Source organism: Sycon ciliatum, chromosome 1, assembly GCF_964019385.1.
Source record: "Sycon ciliatum chromosome 1, ocSycCili1.1, whole genome shotgun sequence".
Lineage (NCBI taxonomy): Eukaryota > Metazoa > Porifera > Calcarea > Leucosolenida > Sycettidae > Sycon > Sycon ciliatum.
In genome coordinates, this window is record NC_088643.1 from 53,370,112 (window position 1) to 53,393,661 (window position 23,550).

At 49.9% G+C, this 23,550-nt stretch overlaps 1 protein-coding gene across 3 annotated transcripts in view; it reads left to right on the forward strand.

The window, feature by feature from the left end:
• LOC135807036 (sushi, von Willebrand factor type A, EGF and pentraxin domain-containing protein 1-like) overlaps nucleotides 1–23,550 on the forward strand; it is a 108,901-nt gene that overhangs the window by 12,580 nt on the left and 72,771 nt on the right. For all 3 annotated transcript variants that reach the window (XM_065321127.1, XM_065321128.1, XM_065321129.1), the window contains exon 4: nucleotides 15,205–15,399. In XM_065321127.1, the coding sequence (XP_065177199.1) occupies nucleotides 15,205–15,399 (195 nt within the window). The remainder of the gene's footprint in view (nucleotides 1–15,204; nucleotides 15,400–23,550) is intronic.

A 23,550-nucleotide genomic window follows, 5' to 3' on the forward strand; every position in this document is an offset into this window, starting at 1 on the left:
AGTGCAGGAGGTGGACACTGTGATCACCGAAAGAGTACCGAAGAGCACATCGTCCACCACGAAGGGATGGGTGAAAGTGTTTATTGATTATGCTGCCGACAATGGAACCGATATTGATCTGGCCACGTGCTCCAAGGACGAATTGAGTGAAGCACTATGTAAGACTTATTTGGGTATAAGAACACAGAAGAAAGAGTACTACCAGCGGAGTAGTTACCAGGAGTTCAGAGCAGCAATCCATCGCCACCTACAACTGCAGCTGAGACTGACCATGACATGAATATCTTCACCGATCCTGAGTTCCGCCATTCAAACCAAGCATACGACGGAATCCTGAAGAAACTAAAACGACAGGGCGAACTAAACGCAACACAGTCCAAGGCAATTACCAGTACCGAGGATTTTGCAAAGATTAACAAGTAAGTTGTTTCTGTACTCGAAAGAGCCAAGCAACCTAAATATGGAAGTTTGGTTCTACCTGACGTACCACCATGGCCTCCGGGGACGTGAAGTTCAGTGCCGGCTGACAAAGGAATCCTTGACGCTCTGCAAGGACAACGAAGGGAATTAAACACGAACTTCAGCACCAAGAACCACCAGGGTGGCGCTTCGGAAAACACCGCAACAAAGCAAGCAGGAAGGATTCAGTGCCCTCAACAAGTGTTGGCGATCAGTATATCCTGTAAAATAGCTGTCCTGTTTAGAAACAGGCGCTGCATGCCCCTCCCGTGCCGCATCACGTACCGATCCTTCCTGACTTCCTGTATGCTAGCAACTGTTTCTCTGCTGGCCTCACCTCACATCAGCTCGAGCGGCTAGAGCGTCTACTCAAGCGCGCAGTCCGCTGTGTTTACAACGCTCCATTTGCATCCCCATCTGCGCCGCTGTATTGCCAATTCCGATGGCACTCGCTAGAAGTTATGTACTGCCACAAGCTTCTTGGCTACACTTGGCACTGCCTTCAGGGTAAATGCAGCACATTGCTTACCGATATGTTCAGTCCTCTTAATGCCGGCCGTGCTACACGTAGTCAGGGAAATTGAGCACTTAAATTTCCAGTCATTAAGACATCCGCTGGCACACATTCTGCCTCATTCCAGTGTGTATCACTGTGGAACAGGCTCCAGCCTGACATCAGGAAAATCCCACAGTACCACCGATTCATGCGATCCCTCCCAGCACATGCTGCTTTTCAGTAATGCCACTGCCCGCTGTATTATTATTTCCTTTACTGGCCTAACTGGCTTTTACAATGTAATACTTTACTACCCACTCTACTCAGTATCATTACCTTCATTGGCTTTGTATACTTTTTTCTCCTTTTTAGTCGATATCATGTTATTAGGCAAATTTGCCTGTTTGTTCTTCGACTCTAAATAAACAAACAACAACAACAAGTATACTTCTACAACACCTGAATCTATATTGCAACCGTTTGTTTCAACGCCCGCGACGGAACCTGCCTCCGCGCGATAGAGTCTGGTACGAGAATGCCCCACTGGGCAAGAATACCTTGGACAACATGATGAAGAGCCTGTCCGAGAAAGCTGGCACATCGCGGATTTACACAAATCACTGTCTCCGTGCTACCTGTGTTACAGTTCTCCAAGAGAACGGGTTTTCTTCCAACGACATAATGTCTGTGACTGGTCGCAAAAATGCCCAGTCACTTCTCAGCTACAGCAAGCCAGGCGAGAATCAGCAGCAGCGGATGGCTGCTTGCCTTGACGTGACCGCGTCGACGGCAGCCCCACTTCAAGAAACGACCACGTGGCAGCTGAATCAGGACGCTGTAGACCATCTCGTTGAAAGCTACACGCCAGCTGACCAGCTTGTAATCAGTCAGTCTGCTCCTTCGGACACCGTCGACACTGTTGACCAGCTACTCCTGGGAATGTCTGACAATGACATTTTCGGAGATTTGGCCCTGCCGCCAGTGGCACCACCGCCAGCACCTGTCTCGGCACTGCCATCGGTCTCGTCTGCGTCAACTCTGAATCTGTTTCAGGGAGCCAATCTCCAAGGCGCAACCATCCACTTTACTGTGAATCACAAATAATTCCTAACTCTCACTTGCTCTACTACTTCGAGTTCCAGTGCTTTGTGCTCAACGTGCCGTGATGAGCGCATGGCCACCAAGCTCATGTCAGGCGTCAGGGATGGGGAAGTGCGGAAAAGGTTGTTGGCGTTATCGCCCTTTCCCAGCGGTCAGCAGGTGATTGACCTGTGTCGCAGCCAAGAAGCTGCAACACAGAACGCGGCCGAGCTCAGTACTGCAGTGTTCCTGCGGTGAGCAAGCTGACGGCCGACAATAAATTATGCTGATATTGCGGCCATCCTGCCCATCCGGAAGGCAGACCTTGTCCGGCACGAAAGGTGACGTGCAACGAATGTGGAGTCAGGGGTCATTTTGCTAGAGTCTGTGAGAAATCTAAGAACAAGTCTCCAAAAGCGAACTCCGTCCAGGTTCTAGATGTCTCGTCTACTGTGCATACTCCAGTTCCTCAAGTCCCGATCATTCTGAGTCACACTACAGCAGGCATGGTGTATGGGCACTGCAAGGCTACCCCGGACACAGGGGCAGAGAAGCGAGAAGGTGTCATTTCACCACTAGGAGATGAACCGTCCCAATGGTGTCATCCCTTAGTGCTGGTACCGAAGTCGAATGGAGGTATCCATATATGCGTGGACTTGGTAAAGCTGAGCAAGCATGTGGACCGTGCATTCTACCCCATGAAGACTCCCAAGAAAGCAGTCCCCGCAATACCACGTACCGCCCGCTATTTCAGCACTCTCGATGCCACCCATGGTTATTGGCAGGTCCCACTCGCAGAAGAGTGCCTGATGTTAATGACGTTCATTACACCATGGGGCCGGTACAAGTTCCTGCGCTCCCCCATGGGGCTGGTGTCCACCGGTGATGAGTACTGTCGGCGTGGCGATATAGCTTTGGCGGATGTTGCCAACACACAGAAAGTCGTCGATGACATCCTAGCATACGACGAGTCGTTTCCAGAGCATGTTCGCCACCTCTGGGTACTTCTACAACGGTGCCGGCAGCACGGCATTACATTGAATCCGACCAAGTTCAACTTCGCATCAGAGGAGGTGCCATACGCCGGGTACCATGTGTCTTGTTATGGTGTTATTGCAGACGACGAGAAGGTACGCGCTATTCAGGACTTCCCCACGCCTACTAACCTCCGCGAGCTGCGCTCATTCATGGGGATGGTTACGCAACTGGGTGATTTCGCGAGCGACGTTAGTACGGCTGCAGACTCACTCCGGCCACTGTTGAGCAGAAAGAATGCATTTGTATGGCTACCACCACATGATGAGGCTTTCACAGCAGTCAAAGCAGCGTGGGTATCTCCTCCTGATCTGGCTAACTTTGATCCAAAGCTACCCACAGTCCTGCAAACAGATGCATCTTGCCGCAAAGGTCTCGGTTTCGCCCTCCAGCAGCGACATGAGGCAACGTGGAGATGAGTTAAGTGTGGGTCGCGATTAAAAGCGACACCAAATCGCGGTATGCTATGGTGGAGCTCGAGATGTTGACTGTTGTGTGGGCTATGCAGAAGTGTCGGCTGTATCTGCATGGCCTGCCCTCATTCAAGTTGGTGGTGGATCATCAGCCGCTGGTACCGATTCTGAATGATTACACGCTCGACATGGTCGAAAATCCACGCCTACAACGGATGTAGAGCAAGTTGATTCTCTTTGTATTTCGCACTACTTGGCGTAAGGGCAAGGAACACGCCATCCCAGACGCCCTATCACGAGCACCCGTATGTGACCTACCTGCAGCAGAATCTGTGGATGTACAGCTTCAAGTTCATTTTGCCACATCCCTCGTTGCCGCAAATGTTTTGGACGAGACACCTCCATCAGCAGTCAATTGTGGTTATTGGATTGACCCTTGGCTTACGCAACTTAAGGAGGCAACCACGGCTGATTCCAGCTACCAGAAAGTCATCCAAGGGGTCCTGTCCGGCTTCCCAAAGCCTAGTGACACTCACAGCTCGGACGAGGAAGTGAGACACTTTAGCAAACCCCAAGGGCAGCTCACTATAGACGATGGGCTAGTTCTGTATGGCTCCCGTTTAGTCATTCCGTCGTCGGAGCGGCGACGAGTCCTCCAACAGTTACATGCATCCCACCAAGGCATTGTACGCACTAAGCGCTATGCCCGTCAGACAGTTTACTGGCCCGGGATATTCTCTGACATCACCACTGCGGTGGGAAACTGTGAGCAATGTCGCTACTACCTCCCCAGCCATCGGCCAGAGCCACCAGTGATTGCTCCACTGCCAGATCGCGTGTTTGAGGAAGTGTCTGCTGATTTATTCTCGTTTGCTGTGAATACTTATCTGGCCTATGTCGTTCCGTCTATCAGGCTGGCCGAGCATCGCGCGGTGGTACAAGAGGAACCCCTCCTCGGCAGGTGTTATTAAAGTGGTGCGTGAGAATTTCGTGGCACTTGGGGTGCCTGTTCAGTTTCGCTCGGACGGAGGTCCACAGTTCAGTTCACGGGAATTTGTGCAGTTCCTCGGCCGGTGGGGAGTGAGTCATCGTCAGTCAAGCCTTCACAACCCCCAATCAAATGGGCATGCCGAAGCAGCAGTTAAAGCCATGAAACACTTGGTCGCAAAATCAACGCAGAATGGAAATTTGAATGATGAAGAGTTCGACGCTGCGCTATTGGAATGGCGCAACACTCCGACGGAAGGGGGATTATCACCAGCACAAATTCTATTTGGCCATCCCTTGCGGTCGTTGGTGCCCGCCCACCGGAGTGCATTCGCACACATTTGGCAACGCTCAGCAGCCCGGATCGACAAGGAAGCTGCAGCAGTTGCTTCAGCAGCTCGTCGCGAAACCGCTGGTCAGTCATTGCAAGCCCTTCCGGTGGGAGCACGTGTTCTCCTCCAAGATGTACAGTCCAAGCGTTGGAATTCTTCCTGCGTAGTAGTCGCAGTCGGTCAACATCGGAAGTATCAGGTAAAGCTACCAAGTGGTCGAGTACTTTGGCGGAATCGGAAGTTTCTTCGACAGGCAGCTGAGCCACAGGCATCCGTCCCATCTTCGTCTGATGCTTTTGTTCCCACGTCCACAGTTTCGGGTTCTGGCCCTACTGATTCTCAGGACAACTTGGCGGCTTCACCTGAACACCCGACGCCTGTGAGACGAGGTAGTCGTCATCGACATCCAACGCAGCGTTTGGATTTGTAATGCACACGGTGATATCTCACTGCGAACTCAGTACTGGTCGTATTGTCTGTAGTATGTACGGCATTTCCTGATAACCCTTCTCTACACCCGCATAGCTTTCGGTGACTTCCCACTATATCTCTGCATTGTCTAGCACTTACTTGAAGTAATCGATTGTGTTGACTGTCACAATACCACACCTGCATCATTGCGTTTCACTCTCATTATATTTTTTGTCATGATTGTTGCATGCTTATTTTCGTCAATATGTCCAGGTTGGACATATTCACGGAAAGGGGAATTGTGATGCATGTGTACAATATCTGTATCAGGTCACGTGTGGAGATTGCCTTGGGGGAATCTCTACCACACATGTTCTAGATCTCAGTCGGAGTTAGGTGGCCGTTTTGGTGATGACGGATCATTGTTGTTTTAGTTTTACTTGGTGACAACTCAAGTGTGATCTCTCCAATGTCGCTTGTTGATGTGAGCTCGAACGAACATAACACCTACGTAATGTGTACCAGGGGAAGGCTAGACAGCATGTCTCTAGACATCAATAGGCATTGTATGAAAAGCCAGTCAATAGCACTAAAGAGTGAAAGCCTTTTCAAAGATCGTTTTCACTCGCGCACCGGGCCCGAGCTTGCAGCACAAACAAACGCCGTACACACAAATACCGTTGGGCCAACGGATGGCCACAGCCATCAAAAATAGGAACAAACCCATCCACGGCTTCTTTCTCTTGCTGCCTGTGCTGCTGCGCGCATCCAACTGTTTTGCAATTTCTTGGTGAGATTTGAAATTTCCAAAGTTCAGCAGTTGTAGAAGATCCTGAGCCGTCACCATGAGCTCCGTGCCATCACTTTCCGATCTCCGCCAACTCAAAGTCAACAGAGTTGAAACTCGACTCAGAGAACTGGGGCTTTCATGCTCAGGCAATTAAGATCCAGGTTAGCCGTCTTCGTGAGCATTTGTCGGCCCAGGCAAGAAACGAGGATTCTAGTTCCACTCATACGAGCCAGGTCGCAAAAAGACCACGCGTCGGCGTGCTAGTCCTGCATCAGCCCCGGCCACTCACAGCCCCGCGGCCGCGCCCCAGCCTGGCTCGTCGCCCGCATTCACGTCAGAGCAATCCGCTGAAATCTCCCGAGTCGTACAAGATGCAGTAGCATCCTGCATGATGTCATTGACAACATCGATGGGTCTGCAACGGTGGTACCTGCTCAGGCTGTAGGTGTAGCAACTCTACATGTACAGCCAACACTCCCATCAGTAGCAGCAGCAACAGCAGCACAGCGGGCTGGTCCAGTCTCTGTTGATGTCGTGGAGCCTGAACACATCCAGCCTTCAGCAATAAGGCCACACCAGGAGAGTCTCTTCCTGGACGGCGATTTGCTCGCCCCGGAGCGTCCACCATCCATCCCATTGCCTGCCCTCAGCAACCAGCTCACGGACAAGATTATCGACCGTGAGTATGTTGACTTTGGTAGGGTACTGGGAGAGCTGGCATTTGATACGAGCATGGTCCGGACAGAGGGTTCACACTGCAGGGGACGGGGGACCACATCACCCTTGTGCCATCCGCCATGTCCTCGTCATCCCGTATAAAGAAAGTTGTAGACTTGACATCGTGGTTGGAAGCTTTCTCAGCTTTCGCCCAAATAGCCCTCCACCACGACCCCCGCAGAGGTCCGGAACTGTTCAAATACCAGGGCACAATCGTCAAAGCGGCCGCACGCTACACATTCGGTGCGTGGTCCGGCTTTGATATGTCGTTCCGTGCAAGAGTGGCACGCAGCACATCCAGCCTTGCCACCTCAGACCCGGAACTCTGGTCAGAGTGGTTTACAAACTCCATCCTGCCTCCTTGCCGGCACTGCAACCGGCAAGGCCACTCAGCAGTTCACTTCCCCCGTGCCCATATCCTAGCTTCACTGTCTGAAGGGCCCGCCGCCAAACGCCCCTTTCCGGCACAGCGGTCAGAGGCAACCGCTCAGCCAAACGTCCCAGCCGTCTGCCGCGACTTCAAACAAGGCCGCTGCCAACGCGCAGCCTGTCGCTACAGCCACCAGTGCAGCACATGCTTCGGCAGCCACCACGCCAAGTCATGCCCAGGAAAGTCTGCCGCCGCCAGCCAGGACCAATAGCTCGCAGTTGCCCAGCTTGGAGACTCGGCCACTCCAGTCACTCACCAGTAACTCGACACTCACCCACGCCAATAGCACTCACACACTCCACCCTGCTGCTCACATCTCTCCTACACGCACCCTCGCTCACGAGTCAATCCGTTTGCACACGCCTGTAACCCCCATTAGCATCCCCCCCCCCCCACCTCACAACAGAGCAACCGAGTTTTGGATTAAGCTGGGAGTGCCGATTCAAGCAACTGGTATGATGACTCTGCTTGGAGCCGCTAGATGGCTCGCGGCTGAGCCGGCAAATGACTCCGCATGGAGCCGCCGAATGACTCCGCATGGAGCTGCCGAATGACTCCGCATGGAGCCGCCAAGACCGACCAACTCGGCAAGGGTCACTCCGTCCGGCTCACAACCACCAACTCAACAGTTTGCCCGGTCAGAGCCATGCATACCTATCTCTCCAGACACCCCAACCTGCCCAATAGACCACTGTTCGTTGACAGCTGTGGCAAGTTCCTAACTGCACAAAGACTCACACGTCTGATCCGTCAGCTCCTGAGCAGCGCAGGGTACCCACCGAACCAGTATTCACTGCACTGCCTCGGAGCCGGAGCCGCAACCACAGGAGCATTGAGCAGCTTCACCGAATCCGACATCATGAAACTCGAGAGATGGCGAAGTGCCTGCTACAAGCACTATGTCCGCTGTGGAAAGTAACTGTTCGCCGTCCACAGGCGCGCACAGCCACACACACGCACGTGGGCTATGATTCTGCTGTATTTTATTGTCGTTGCCATGTCTATTGCTATGACGATGCGGTGCCGGCACTTTTTTCTGTCTCCATCTTTCAGTACTGTATACTCTCTGATGGCCTGTAGCAGACTTTTTGTTAGGGTGTAGGAGAAATATCTTCATTTTTCCTGTTTTGATAATGATAGCACATCAAGATACATTATGGTCATAATGTGTTGGCATTTGGGCTAGTTTCAACAGCAGCCCAATGGTCTGCTCTGTGGGCCATGTGATAAATTTGTTATCGCATGGTTGCTGCGGGCCTTATGGCATATTAGGGAGGTTTCGCTCTACGGAATTACGTATGAAAATAACGTATGAACTGCACGGAATTTTCATACGTAAAAATCAGAGCTGTTGGGTTTCGCTCTACGTGATTTCTCCACGACTGCTCAACATGCGTTGTTGCTTTGGAGATGCGTTGGCTGCATGCGCCCACCGTATGCACCATGAACCGAAACCGCGTTTTCCATTATATTTTGCACGTAGTGTACGGTGTGTGTACCTTGTGTTTCGCGCGGCTTGAATGTTGCCATGGACAAATGCGGAAAATGCGAAAAAATATTTCAAAAAGTCCTACGGAGGACCCAACGTAGGAAAGAGCTTTCCTACGGAAATCTGTAGAGAGATTTACGTATGAAAGTTGCCCTCGCTCCCCGGCGCGGACGACATACGGATTTTCATACGTAATTACGTAGAGCGAAACCTCCCTATTATTGCCCCTCGAGGTTAGCCCTCGGGCCTACGGCCCTCGGGCTAACCTCTCGGGGCAATAATATGCCATAAGGCCCTCGCAACCATGCGGTAACATATACATATTTGCCTGCACAAGTCGCTTCACTATAGTCTGTTTCAAAAAGATTTACAATCAGGTTTGGGTCTTAAAAAGTATGAAGATAATGGAAATTTGGACAACAAAGTACATAGAATGGCTTGTTAGGACACGGCAAATTGTTCTGTGAAGGTTTCGGAACAATTGGAGCAACCGTTAAGGAGTTAGAATTTCGGCCAGATTTCCGGCCTTTTCCCATGGTTTACAATTTGCCCAGGAAGCCAGTATCGATTTTTTATCAAAACCCACGATTTATCCTTTCCTTTTTGGCCTTGTGGTTATGAATGCTGTCTGCTGACCATGAAGTTGTGAATTCAAATCCCAACCTCTCCTCAAGTCAAACTTTTATTTCATTGTTTTGGTGATCCAGCTGGTACAAGACAAAGAAGCTGGCTGCACCAAACGACTTGTTGTTGGAGCTCGCGCTTCCTGCCGAACTGACTGACACTTGACTGGCTCACGCCATGTGAACACACCCACAACACTGCAATGGTGTGAGTGAATTATAATGGAAGTCATCGCGCTGTAGCTTTTTGAGATTTTATTTTCGTATTTCAAGATCGCCAATTAATTATTTAGCAGTGAACGCCGCCTTCTGTCGTCGAAGTCACACGGATAGCTTTGCCAAGTCATGGGCTTGGGAATGAGTCCGTGTCGATGTCGTTTTCGTCATACGGTGAGTAAATTGCATCGCAGCTCAAAGAAACTATTTTGGTCACAAAACGAATTGGGACTCATGCCGCTCGTCAACATTTACAACACTTTCGTTCCGACATGTCCTCTCTGACTCCATTAACCCGACTGCTGCATGGACGATAAGTGCTGCGAATAGTGATCATGCACCCTGGCCTGAGTAGCTCGCTTGGCTAATTGAAAGTCTGCCGACCTCGGCCACATTATGTTGCTAATACATGCACAACCCCAGTCACAGCGCACAAGTAGTTGGTTGAGTTTGGCCGTCAGGAGGCCAGCGCAAGGTATCCGGGGCGCGGGTCTGATTCCCGCGAGGGGCAATGTGGTACCCCGCAGCGCAAGGGTAGCGTGATACCCTAAGCCAATGTGCGTGCTGCATGAGTAGCGTGATACTCGCCGAGCGCTTTTGCTGTTGCCTAGCAACGCGTTTCTGTCTTTCCTGGGCCCCCAAATGCATGTTGGGTGGCCCTGCGCATGACTGCACGTTGTCATAGCAACCTTGGAAATCTCAAGCCGGTTACCAACAAGCTAGGAATCAGACCAAGCCGCCGAATGCCCCCGCCGGCCCCCGGCGCTTCATTGCAATTGAATTAATATTTTGTCCAGAATAGTGAGCTAGGACAGATCAAATACAATGTAGCTTGGAGTACCATCATGCTGAGTGGCACTCATTGTGAGACGTAGGATAGTGTAGAGCGATAATAAATACCAGGAGGCGTGGGTGGGAGGGAGAAATTGCAAAACAGTTGGATGCACGCAGCAGCACAGCTAGCAAGAGAAAGAGCCGTGGATGGGTTTGTTCCTGTTTTTGATGGCTGTGGCCATCCGTTTGCCCAACGCTCGTGTGAGTACGGCGTTTTTTTGTGCTGCCAGCTCGCGTCCGGCGTTTGTTTGTGCTGCCAGCTCGGGCCCGGTGCGCGAGTGAAACCGAACCGTGACAAAGGCTTTCGCTCTTTAGTGCTATTGACTGGCTTTTCATACGATGCCTATTGATGTCTAGAGACATGCTGTCTAGCCTTCCCCTGGTACGCATTCACGGGGCTTTGTTGAAGTTCGTGCCGTGAACTGCCAAAGCCTTTCAAAGGGAATTGTTTGAATGGTGCTGGGGCGAGTGCGACATTACGGCGTCCTTGCAGCCGGCCTAATCGCGTTTGTTGCCACAACCGATTTTATCGATACGAGGAAGAACTCGTTTGTTGTAAACCAGACGTAAATGACTGTATCAACGTGAGTGAGTTGTCATTTTTCCTGCTTTCGCGCGGAATATTTCTTCGAGTTCACAGTGAGTTTTTCCAGGCAGCGCTCGAGTGCTCATACGGTAAGACGCCAAACTCCGCGGGCGATCGCCAGGATTGCAAATCTTTTTGAAACGGACTGTAGTATATAAATCAATGATCATTTTCACTTTTAGGAGATCCCCCCGATAGCCCTTTCCCAAAGATGCCATACTTTTTCGCAACTTATGCTTTTCGCAACCGTGCCAAAACAAGTGCTAGTTGCTGAAATCGCATCCATATTTTCAGAAAAAGCTTAAAAGTTGCTAATATCGCAACCTAGAATTGGAGAGTTCTAGTGCAAAAAACTACACAAAAGGGAGTAGAAATAGCAGAACTACTTACGGTGCATCGACTGCAAACTCGTAGATCTACACCCCCTCCTGCGGTGAACCACCACTTTACACAGTGCCAGTAGCCTTTTGCATGTATCCTACATGTAAATCATTCTAGTGCAAGGAAAAGGGAACTATTACTTCAGTGCACATTATCAGAACTACCGTTGATCTTCTGTTTCTCTGAAATCAGTCTGAAGGCAGGCGAGAAATGAGCGAGTACGAGTTTGCATTTGTCCGACATGTAGTCGGTGAGTCAGTGACTTGACCGTTTGACCCCATGCCATGGCGCCAATTGCGCTAAGGTTGCGAAAAAGTTGCGAAATAGTTCGCGAAAATGAAGAAAGTTGCGAAAGTTGCGAAGGTTGCGATTTCTTCCTAAACAACGAAAAGTTGCGAAAAAAGTGGCGAACATCTTTGGGAAAGGGCTACCCTTAAATAATAAATATCAAGTATCAATTCCATAATTTCATAATTCCATACATGTTCTACAAATACAAGTACAAGTAGATGCACCAGGAAGTCGTAGGTTTACGACTCCCTTGAGAACATGTCCAGTCCACTACAATCAGTGACGGTCGTAGCTAGGTCGGACGGTGCGTTGACCCCGTTGAACTTTTGCTCCTACAGTACAACGTCCTCTACAAAAAAATTCCCCTGTTATTTTGCACAGAACCATTATACATTAGCAGCATATGTGAGCATAATGCGGCATAATATGATAACGTTTAGCATAAAATAGCATAATTCTGCAATTTTTTCAGCAATGCGAAAAGCATAATTTCACGAAAATATTAGCATAATCTGTCAAGGCCTACGGCAGATGGTCTCTTACGGCAGATGTATGGTAAATCCGGTATGCATATTATGCTTCCATGTACCGTATTTTACCGGTTGTAAGTCGACCCCGGTTATAGGTCGACCCCCGTATCCGGAGGTCTCAATTCTGCGTTTTCAAGTTTTCACCCAAAGAAGCACTACTAACCACTCCCTGCTATTAACACATCAACAAATCATGTAAACATTCCTTATTGGAGGTTATAACATTCCAATCCTTGAAAAGACCAATAAACTGGAAAAAATGTGTACACATAGTGCACTCGTGCATGCAGTGCAGGTCATTTTTTGTAAGATTCTGATAGTTCCCGGTTATAAGTCGAATCCCGGTTGTAAGTCGACCCCCACCCTTTCTCCTTCTATTTTAAGTCGTAAAAGGTCGACTTACAACCGGAAAAATACGGTACTCAAATCGACGAGAATAACGTGATTTTTAATATCATTTTATTGGATATTCAGTAGGGGTGCAGAAACCCAAGAATAGTGCACATACCAGGGCTAACATGTTCAGCCAGCTGTCAAGGCTTCCCTGTTCAAGTAACGGACAGCGCAGCCTCAGTACAGGCCAGGGCCAGTCGATCGCACTTGCAAGACACTTTAGACAGCACATTTTCACACCTTGCAGTTGACAGCGCACTGGCAAGTACAGTTTCACACCTGACTGAACCTGGGTCGCGATCGCCTACAGCAGATTTGAATGCAGCGACCATGCATGAAATCGCGGTCGCTGGTCGCGCACAGCAGATGGTCGCTCTGGACAGATCAATTTGTATGTGAAACCGTCGGTGCATGGAAAATCGGTCGCTAACAGTAGATGGTCGCCTACAGCAGAGGTCGCTAACGGCAGATTTGACTGTACACACGCTGCGCACATGCTGGTACGCCCACTCTCGCATGCATGCACTCACGTTCTAGCATGGTGCACACACGCTTCTAATACTTGTGATATGCTATCTGCTCCACTCAGTTGCTTTGCTATTGCTCTCACCTATGGCATCATGCCACCCATTGCTTTTTGCCCACTACATGCCTCTCGAACCCTTATCAGTGTCACTAAGGGAATAAAAACATACGAATGGCACACTTTAGAACTACATACATTATATTGTTTCATGCTGTCAATCTAACAATAACTACATACATGTACAGGTAGCTGAAACGCTTGAGTACCACACTAAGGTCGTTCAGCTCACCAACGCGGAATTATTTGGGGGCATTCGGTGGCTTGGTCTGATTCCTAGCTTGTTGGTAACCGGCTTGAGATTTTCAAGGTTGCTATGACAGCGTGCAGTCATGCGCAGGGCCACCCGACATGCATTTGGGGGCCCAGGAAAGACAGAAACGCGTTGCTAGGCAACAGCAAAAGCGCTAGGCGAGTATCACGCTACTCGAGTACTCATGCAGCGCGCACGTTGGCGCAGAGTGTCACGCTACCCTTGAAAAAAAAATCACGCTACCCTTGTGCTGCGGGGTACAGAATTGCCCCTCGCTGGAATCAGACCCGCGCCCCGGATACCTTGGCGTTGCCCTGGCTTCCTGACGGCCAAACTCAACCAACTAGTTACTTGTGCTCTGTGACTGGGGTGGTACATGCACTAGCAACATAACGTGGCCCAGGTGGGCTAACAAGCAAGCTACTCAGGCCAGGGTACATGATCACTATTCGCAGCACTTATCGTCCATGCAGCAGTCGGGCTAACAATCGAGGACGGCTTTGCAATGAAAAATACAGCTATACTGGAGCTGAAAAAAGAAGAAAAAACGTGCTCAGGATGAGACTCGAGTACACGCTTACTCTCCCAGCAGGTTCTGTGGATGTCGCTCATAGATGTTTAATTTCGCGTGACGCTTGCATATCATTTTATTGGAAGACAATTGGACAAGGTAGAATATCGTACTTATCAGGAAAGCACCAAACTCGGACAAGAGATAAATGGATACTCAGTAAGCCAATGCTCAAAACAGCTGGCTGTTTTGACCTTGTCAGGTCTCATCAGCGGAGCTCAGGGTGACGGGCCAAGCCGGTAGAAAAGAGGTAAGAGGTAGCACAGCATATTTACATCGGCTTCAAACGTCAAGACCAGAGTGCTGCTCTGTTTGCGAAAAAAATATTGACAAAGAAATTGTTCTGCAAGTAGTTATTTGCAAGTTCGAAAGTCAAAATAGCAATGACAACAAAAGAGACCTTGCGCAGGACCGTAAAGGGCGCATGCTCGCGTGACTAGCGCACGCAAATCGGGCTCGCTGGCTGGCTTGGCTGGTAACTGGTGTTAGCATGCTAACACTTATTAATACCGTATTTCCGCGCATATAAAGCCAAGGCGTTATATCCGAACATAAGGCCACCCTCACTTATATAGCCATGGCGTTATAAGTGAACAAAATTCAATGTGGAGGAATTTGCATCTGGCGTCAAAGGTGAGTTCAGTTCTTTCAGTGAACCTACAGTGGCGGTGATTCTCTCTGCATGTACCCATCCCCACTGTCACATGCCACCTTGTACACAATAGGTTCACAATTTGAAATTTTCAGGGAAAATTGAAAGTACATGGATCCTGGACATGAACGTGCTACGGCACTGTACGAGTACTCGAAGTTCATACTCTGCCGTATTGTTTGCATGTACGCATCTCTCACTTTTAGCGCCATGGCGTTAAATCCGAGGCTATTTTCTGTAAAAATTTGGTCCAAAACAGCGATGTTTCACCTATAACGCCATGGCTTTATATGCGCTGAAATACGGTAATAGTTTTTGTTATAATGCAGTTTCGGATGTCACTCATATCATTCCCTCCCCCCCCCCCCCCCCCCCCCCCGCCCCGTACACCGGACCAACTTCGCCCACCTTCCGGCAGGCTGCATCCACTTTGCCATGCCCCCACATCCACTGTGACCTTTACACCTACATCCACTATCCCATGTTCCGTTATATCTAATGTGCCCTTCCCCCAGTACATCCGCTGTGCCGTGCTCACTTTCATCCACTGTGAGTCTTCTCTTATAATCTAATGAATACCCATGCCTCGGAAACAATGATCTAAGATTGCGTTATTGCTGTTTTGATTCTGTGCCTATTCTCGCTCGCCAAGTATGTGCAAGCCGTCCGAATACCATTGCCAACGGTGTCATCACTGCGTACGGCACAGCCTACCCGAACAACATCACTTATCAATGTAATCCAGGATACTTCATTAGTGGGGTCGGAAACCAAAGTGTGACTGGAAGATCAGTGTTTTGCAAGTTGGATGGTAACTGGTCGACAACTGTTATATCAACGTGTTTCCGTAAGTGGCGCTTGTCGTTTTTAGGCTGGTTGGAGAGGGGGGGGGGGGGGGGGGGAGGGGATGGGGAGCAGACTAGCTTGCATGGGCTGCATGTTGTATCAAAAGCATGTACCGTATTTTCCGGGGTGTTAGCCGCACCCCCCCCCCATATTGGTTTCAAAATTTATATATCTTTTTGACATTCTGAGTGTAAGCTACACGTCAGATGTTCAATTTTTGGCCATCCAAACTTGATGGATACTAGTACATACAATACGTTAACAGCACATTAGAGCTTGCAGTAATGTAGGTTAACACATTGCACAAACCATCACTTCACACGCGCTCCAGCGGCTTTCAGAGAGCCCGCAGATCCCACGCTATTCGTTGATGCATGTCAAGCGACACTTACATGCACGCCTCGGTTGTATGCAACACGCGTACACCTGAACTCTCCAGCCAACCAGCCATATGCGGCTGCAGTACACATCGGAGGTTGAAACCGTAACGCATACACTATACTTCGCGCTGGCTGCTTTGCTACTTTGATTTTTGCCTTGCTTGGGTCATGGGAAGAACACAAGTTTTCTCCTTTCTCACCCACCCGCCTCACCCCATCTATGATTAATATTGATATCCTTGGTTCAACACAGGTATCATAATTCATAAGGCACAAAAATAGATATCAGTATCACTTCGAAAACTGCAATCAATAAGACAAGCTGAATAGACATTTGTGTATTCTTTATTCATGCAATGTAAAACGGTGGAGACAATGTGCAATAAAACGATGAAGATATGAAGAGATAGATTCAGCTTGTCTTATTGATTGTGGTTATCAAATTATTGCCTCCTCTCCATTTGTTTAAGTATCACTTCGGTGTTACATATACAATATTAATAGGAGTACTGGGCCAGCTATCTCCTCTCATCTGGCAATCTATCACGGCCGTCGCCCACACTCCTGCCCCCTAACAGACATCTCACTTCATGCGTGGGCATCAAGACTCTATCCATTTCATGGGCTGCACCTCGTGTGTGGAGGGTCTACATGTTCGTATGAGTTAACTGTTGTTAACAGTCACGTACCAGTGCTCCGCTGTTGATTGCATGACTCTCTTTACGTGTGTGTGCACAATCTTGCTCGCTCTCTACATACTGCTGTGTATCATAGACATCACATGCTCGCATGCTCTGCGCATGTGCAGATTTCCCGTGTGCACAACAGAGCTTGCTGTCCTTTCCATTTTCCTTGCCTGCATACAGCTGTCAAATTCTGAAATTCTGTTGGCACTCCGTTCTGCTTCAGAGTGTCAGTCCTTGTACTGCCGATCCTCTGCCATCTTGCCATTCTTAGTATTAGCTTTCCTTTTTCTTTCTGAGCTCAGACCTGTCAGACAGACTACGGGTCTTGTTAGAGTTTATAGTTTGAGTATTTTAGTATTTATTCTCACGATGGCGAGTTTTTCGACCAGAAAAAAAGACGCCATCGGCCAGGGCGGCAGCTCAAACCTCGGATGCAGGAAGTAATGTGCGAGTAAGGCGAAGTCCTGTTTGTCGTCAACCACCCAGGACTCCATTATCTCCCCGCTCGGACTCTGTTGTCTCCGACGTTGCGCCGTCAGTTTATTCTGCCACCACCTTGAATGTGGCCCCTGATGCACTTGCTTCGGCTCTTTCTCAGGCCATCGACCAGGTCATCCAGCCCCTGGTGGAGCGGGTAGAGCAGTTGGAATCTGCTGCAGCCGTCGTATTGCCTACCAACTCCAGCTTAGGTCATGCATTGGGCCATCCGCCTGCTGCTTGTCCGTCACTGGATAAGGATGCATTAAATAATGCCGTAAGAGATGAAGCTAATATATCAGCACAATACTTGATCAAAAGAGCCGGGATTCCATCACTTCCAGTAGCTTTGGCCGGGTTGACTTGCTGCAGCAAGCGCTCCACAGCACCCACTGTGACGGGTGGAAAGGACACTAAGGAATGCTCTGCAGGGGGTCCGGCAGGCAGGAGTAGTTCGGATGGCCGCGTTGTGTCCGTGACGACAGTCTCGAAAACAGACGTAATCGCCTCCACACCACACGATGGCTCCTGATGTTTCCGCTTTCGACCGGTAACAGAGTTTATGACCGACCATAGCTGACGAGGGTTTCCCGTGTTATCCGCGCACTTGTTTCGAAAGAACTCATTCCGTTTACGCCTGTAGGCATTTGCTGCAGCGGACCGGGCCTGTTTGAATGCTGAGTAGGCCTGCTGGCAAGTTTTGTCCGATAGCCAGCGCTTGTGCAGCCTGTTCTTCCGCATAGTAAGTTGATACAGCTCTCTGTCCGACCGCGGTGGTTCGCTTGGGCGTTTCCGGCTTCCCTTGCAAGTAAATGGAGCATGACGATCTAGAACAGTTATAAACTTTGAATGCCATTCTTGCCACATTTCATCCACGTTAGCCGGAGCAGGAAAAGTATACAAGTTTGCGGCAGTAAGGTCATTTCGGAAGGCGTTTCTATTGATGTTGCGGAGATTTCGGGTGGATGTAGAGGGCTTACTGGTCGACTGCTTGGGCACGGAAATGTCCAGTTTGGCAAGAACTGCAAAGTGGTCACTGATGGTGCACTGAATGACATGGCACATCGCTACTGTTTTGGGACGGGCTAGGATTACGTCGATAGTCCAAAGCCACTGGCTCGGATGGGGTACCAGGACGAGTGTTGAAGCAGTGCTGTGAGGAACTGTGCAGGCCTGTGGCCCAGCTTTTCAGCAAAGCATTCCGTCAAGGCCGGCAACCGTCACTGTGGAAGCTTGCCTCAGTAGTACCTGTACACAAGAAGGGTTCGAAGTCCGCAACAAAGAACTACCCGCCCATATCCCTGCTGCCAATACTGTCAAAGGTCATGGAAGCTATCATCAATCGCAGCCTTATGGGATTCCTTGAGCGCCAGCACATCCTCACCACTAACCAGTACGGCTTCCGCTCCGGCCTGGGAACGCAGGACCTCCTTACCCTACTACACCATCGTTGGAGTACCGTGGCTGCAGGGGGCGGAGCTGTTATCTAAACCTTCCCAGGCACTCAGTCATGCACCCCTTCGGCACCACTTTGTTATCTAAACCTTCCCAGGCACTCAGTCATGCACCCCGTGCACACCGTCACACAAAAGATCACAGCCTTTTCAGATAAGGAACAAATTATGCATGGTTGAAAGGAGAGAGAAAAATGAGAGAGACGCGAGAGAGAACTGGCTGCGCCAAGAGGAGCGAATGCCAAACCGCTGTCCCTGGCAAAACGTGCGCGTACAAGTGCAGCACAAACGAGACCAGCGTACTACACGCAACAAATAAGGGTAGCGGGACGCAACCTAAAACGATACCAGTCTCCCCAGAAAGGTGCGCTGCTGCGCACAGCCCGCGTATCCATGGAAAACATGGTGCAAAACAAATGCAGAAATGCAGAAGCAAAATAAATAAATAAATCAGAAATTCGAACGACAAACAGTAGTGAGCAGGACGAAGACAGAAAGATCAAAGATGAGGAAAGAAAAGTGTTTGATCTGTCAGTGGGTGCTTGCACCCGATACGGGGTGACAGTAAACCCTGTCAGATAGTGACACATCGTAGAGTTATTCTGCAGAGGGACTTCACTGAGCAAGAATATAACAAACCACGTAAGTAACTCCAGCAAATCGTGAATAATAATTGTAAATGCATACACAATGTTATCATAAGTATTCGAACACCATAGTTCCCTTTCAGAGCTGTACGAGTTGTTGCTGTAGATATCGCTGGCGCGTTCGATCGAGCCTCCCACCCAGGTTTGATCCACAAAGCCCAGCAGTACGGTGTATCCGGCATGCTCCTTGCATGGTTGAAGGACTACCTGCTGGACAGGCGCCTGAGTGTCGTCGTTGGTGGGCAGTCGTCCAGCCCACACCGCATCACAGCCGGAGTTCCGCAAGGTAGCTTGTTGGGACCGACACTGTTCCTCCTCTACACGAACGATGCCGATGACCACCTTCCACCAGGCGTAGATATGGCCGCTTATGCTGACGACACAACGCTGTTTCAGTGCCTGTCCACCATGGATACCATTGACCACAGCTCGACAGTCCTGCAAAAATGCCCTCGATGCCCTTGCGAATTGGGGCACCAGCTGGAGAATTGCGTTCGAGCCAGCAAAGTCCCAGGCCATGGCTATTGACCATCACCGCCCCGCCTGGGACCTCCCAGCAGTACAGTTTGCGGGTGTACCCCTGAATGGAGAGAGTAACCTCAAGCTTCTTGGGGTAACCTTGGACAGCCAACTTTCCCACCGCAACCACCTCCGTACCGTCGCCATCAGAGCACGCCAGAGTCTCGGGCTCCTGCGGAAGGCCTCGCCGCTCCTAGATTCTCGGAGCCGAGCTACAGTGTACCGTGGGTTTGTGCGACCAGTAATGGAGTACTGCCCATTGGTCTGGATGGGCGCAGCAGATTGTCACTTGCAGCGACTTGACCAGACGCAACGCTCAACCCTCCACTTGATGGGCCCCGGCGCAATGCTGCAAAGCCTGTCTGTCCGGCGCATGGTAGCTGCTTGCACCTACATTTACAAGGTACTGTGCTCCAATCTTACCAGCCTACTTCGTCAGCTCTTGCCTCCCCCTCAAGCCCCCCGACCAGCCCATGTTCGACCCACTCGTCTCTCTCTCGTCCGTCGCGACATGCATACCTACCAGCTTGAGACAGGGCTACCTGTCAACAGCCGGGAAAGTTGCCGTAGAGCCTTCCCCGCCTGTGCTGTCCCTGTATGGAATGCCCTACCACCCGCCGTCCTCAGCCAGCCACCTGACAAGAAATGGCTGCAAAGTTTCAAGGTGTCTGTCTTCCGGCACCTCCGTGCTCAGCAATGGCACTGGGCCACTGACACTATGTAATATGTATGCACATCTGCCTACACACTGCTGCATATTGCCATATGCCTCGTGCCCTGCTTACCCGTTTTTCTGGATCTGAATGTGGACCCCTTACACAGTATATAATTATACTATATTTAGTTCTCTCCCCCTCTCTTGCTCCCCAACCCTCCCCGCTCTCTCTCTCTCTCTCCGGCTCTCTCTCTCTCTCTCTCTCTCTCTCTCTCTCTTTCTCTCTCTCTCTCTCTCCGGCTCTCTCTCTCTCTCTCTCTCTCTCTCTCTTTCTCTCTCTCTCTCCTTCCCTCACTCACTCCCTCACTCCCTCCCTCTCTCTCTCTAGTGCAGGTTGTCAAAAACTCATTGCGGTCACGGAGGACTTTCTCTCGTGGACCCAATGTATGCAGGCGGCGCCGCGCAAATGCAAAAGCAGTGCAGCAAAGCTTGTAGATGGCCGGTACAAACCTTACGATCCCTGCCTGACGATGTCAGGGAGGAAGATCGCTTTCATTGACACCGAAGAGTTCAAGTTCCTGGGGCGAAGGCTGCCTGCTGATTGCTCTGAGCAGACCCAGCGGGAAGACATCCGTCAACTCACTGTATCTCTCATGCGAAAATTAGATGGCTCTTGGCTTCAAGACCACCACAAGCTATGGCTTTATCACCATCTTGTAGTGCCCAAACTATCTTGGTCTTTCCAGGTTCTTGAACTCACACAAGGTTTGTACGTGAACTGCACTTTATGTGTTTACCATTTCTGAAGAAATGGTCAGGCCTACCTCGAAAACTCTGCCATTCTTTTTATTGGCAGTCGCAAACGCTTTGGCTTACGCCTCCACTACCTTCCTACGGTGTGGAAAACGTGCCAGTCCATCAAATGGCACATTCTTCGATCGAGTGGGGACGCGCGCTTGAGGGCGCTGTACACTCTGCGTCGGAGTAAGGATGCGAAACTGACAAAGCGGTATGCGGCGACAATAGAGCTGGAGTGTGCAGAGGCATCAGTAGGTTCAGGGATTCTCCGTCCACCGTCATCTTCAAGTCATCGTGCAGGGTTGGGTGCTCGTGCTCCGAAGCAGCATTCCAAACCCCCGAGGAAGGATCTCCTTCAAACATTAGAGGAGATCAACGTGCAGGAGCAGATTTTGAGGCTGAAGACTCTTCAAGTGCAAGGCAAGTGGTTGGAGTGGACATCGGTGATGTGGCAGGACCTCTCGTGGAAATCCCTTTTGTACGGTGGTACTGGTAAGGATTTGAAATTTCTTCTCGCATCAACCCTCGACGTGCTACCTTCTCCGACGAACCTACGCCGTTGGGGAAACACCGTAGTGGATCCGTACTGTAGTTTGTGCCGTGCCTGGGCCTGTACTACGCGCTACGTGCTTGGCGCTTGTCGCGTAGCGCTGGACCAGGGACGTTACACCTGGAGGCACGACAACGTACTCGGGGTCATCGTCAGGAACATGCGTGAGGAGATTCGAATCCGCACTGCTGCAAACACCGTACAAACCGAAAATTCAAAAGGCGGGAGAGAAGCTAGTTCGCGTTCAGCCCAGACGAAAGTTGGTTACGACTGATCTCCTGTCAGCGGCCTCAGACTGGAAACTTCTTGTTGACTCAGTTAGTGCAAAGATTTCTTTCCCTAGCTGTGTTGCACTTACCACCCTAAGACCAGATATAGTTCTGTACTCTACGAGTCGTAGGATTGTATTCTGGATGGAGTTAACAGTTTGTGCTGAGGACAGATTCAGTGTCAGTAACTCGCGGAAGGACAGGCGGTATGCGGATTTGGCCAATCAATGCCGAGCAAACGGGTGGCAGGTCGTTTCTTTTTCGGTTGAGGTAGGTGTGCGTGGTTTCATCCCGGACTCTCTTCGGAGGGCTCTGAAAGCGCTTGGGTTTTCTAATCGAAGATTAAAATTTATTTGTAATTTGTGCAGTAAGACGTCTCTGCGAAGCAGCTACATCATCTGGTTGCGACGTCAACAAAAACACTGGTCGGAAGATCCACTTTTCTGAGGTACTGTATGAGGGGCTCCGTTTATTGAGGTGCGTTGAAATTTATTCTCTTATCTTATTTTTCTTTTCTATAATTTCCCCATACGAGTTCCTATCAGTTGCTGTGAACACCTTGAGTGGAGAGCGATTGCTCGAGCGTTGAACCGGGTTCTTAATCCACCATACCCAGTTTGCAAGGCTGGGTGGGGTTGTGAGTAGGCTTTCATTTCATCTTTTCTTATTATTTCTTATTATTTCTGCTTTTCATCTCATTACAAAAATTCTGCGCATTTTTCTCCATCTGCGCATAAAATCTAGACTGACAACCTGCTTGTTAAATCATGCACCTGCTTTCAGGCGTAAAAACCCTGTTGTAGAGGTCTCAGTCCTCATTTGTTAGACTTACCTGTCTTTATAAATGTAACTTACTCTCTCTCTTCCTCTCTCTCTCTCTCTCTCTCTCTCTCTCTCTCTCTCTTCTATTGGCGTGCCTGGTTGTGATGAAGCCGAGACCCAAGGTCGGCAGAGCATTCCAGACCACGCCACCACTCCCCTTATTCATGGCTCACACATGACGGGTTTACGTGGCTCTAGTTAAAAAAAAATAATAATAATAATGGTACCTTGGGGGCAGTCAGGCGTCACGCGCGTGGCACTGTCCACGTGGTTTTCCAGACCGTATGCACCTACCAAGTCAAATAGATGGCGAGTTTGATAGTGTGTCCTGCTGGTCTCAAGACCAGGCGGTCTGGCATCATGATTCGTGTTGAAATCGCCGAGGAGAGTTATCAATGGGGTTATACGCGAGGCACCGTCGAGTGCTCTCTCTAATCGGGTCCAAAAGCTGATGGGCTCTGTTGGTGAGCGGTAGACCTAACCAAATACATGGTGGGCTGTCCCAGAATTCGTTGTCTGCAACCAAAGAGCTTCCAGGCCATCCTGCGCAAGGTCCAGCCGAGGTTGGAGACCAAGAGATGAGCGATAGTAGAATGCCACGCCGCCTCCTGGGCGCCCACGGTCAAGTCTCACGAGGGAGTAGTGTTGTAGTACATTATTTTTGTGTAAGTCATGTTGGTGCATGCGCATGTTGCTGTGGTGTGAAAAGCAGTCTTCGTCTTGAGTTCGTCATGTCTAGTTGTGTTTCCGTCGTCGTCTTGTAATAAACAGTCTTTCTAAATGTAGTTATTGTCCCTTTGTATAAGTGTGGAGATGGCACGGGACTGGGAACAGGAAGAGAAAAGGCAGTTACAACATTGGTGGCAGCGGTGATGGAAATTGTTGTAAACGTCAA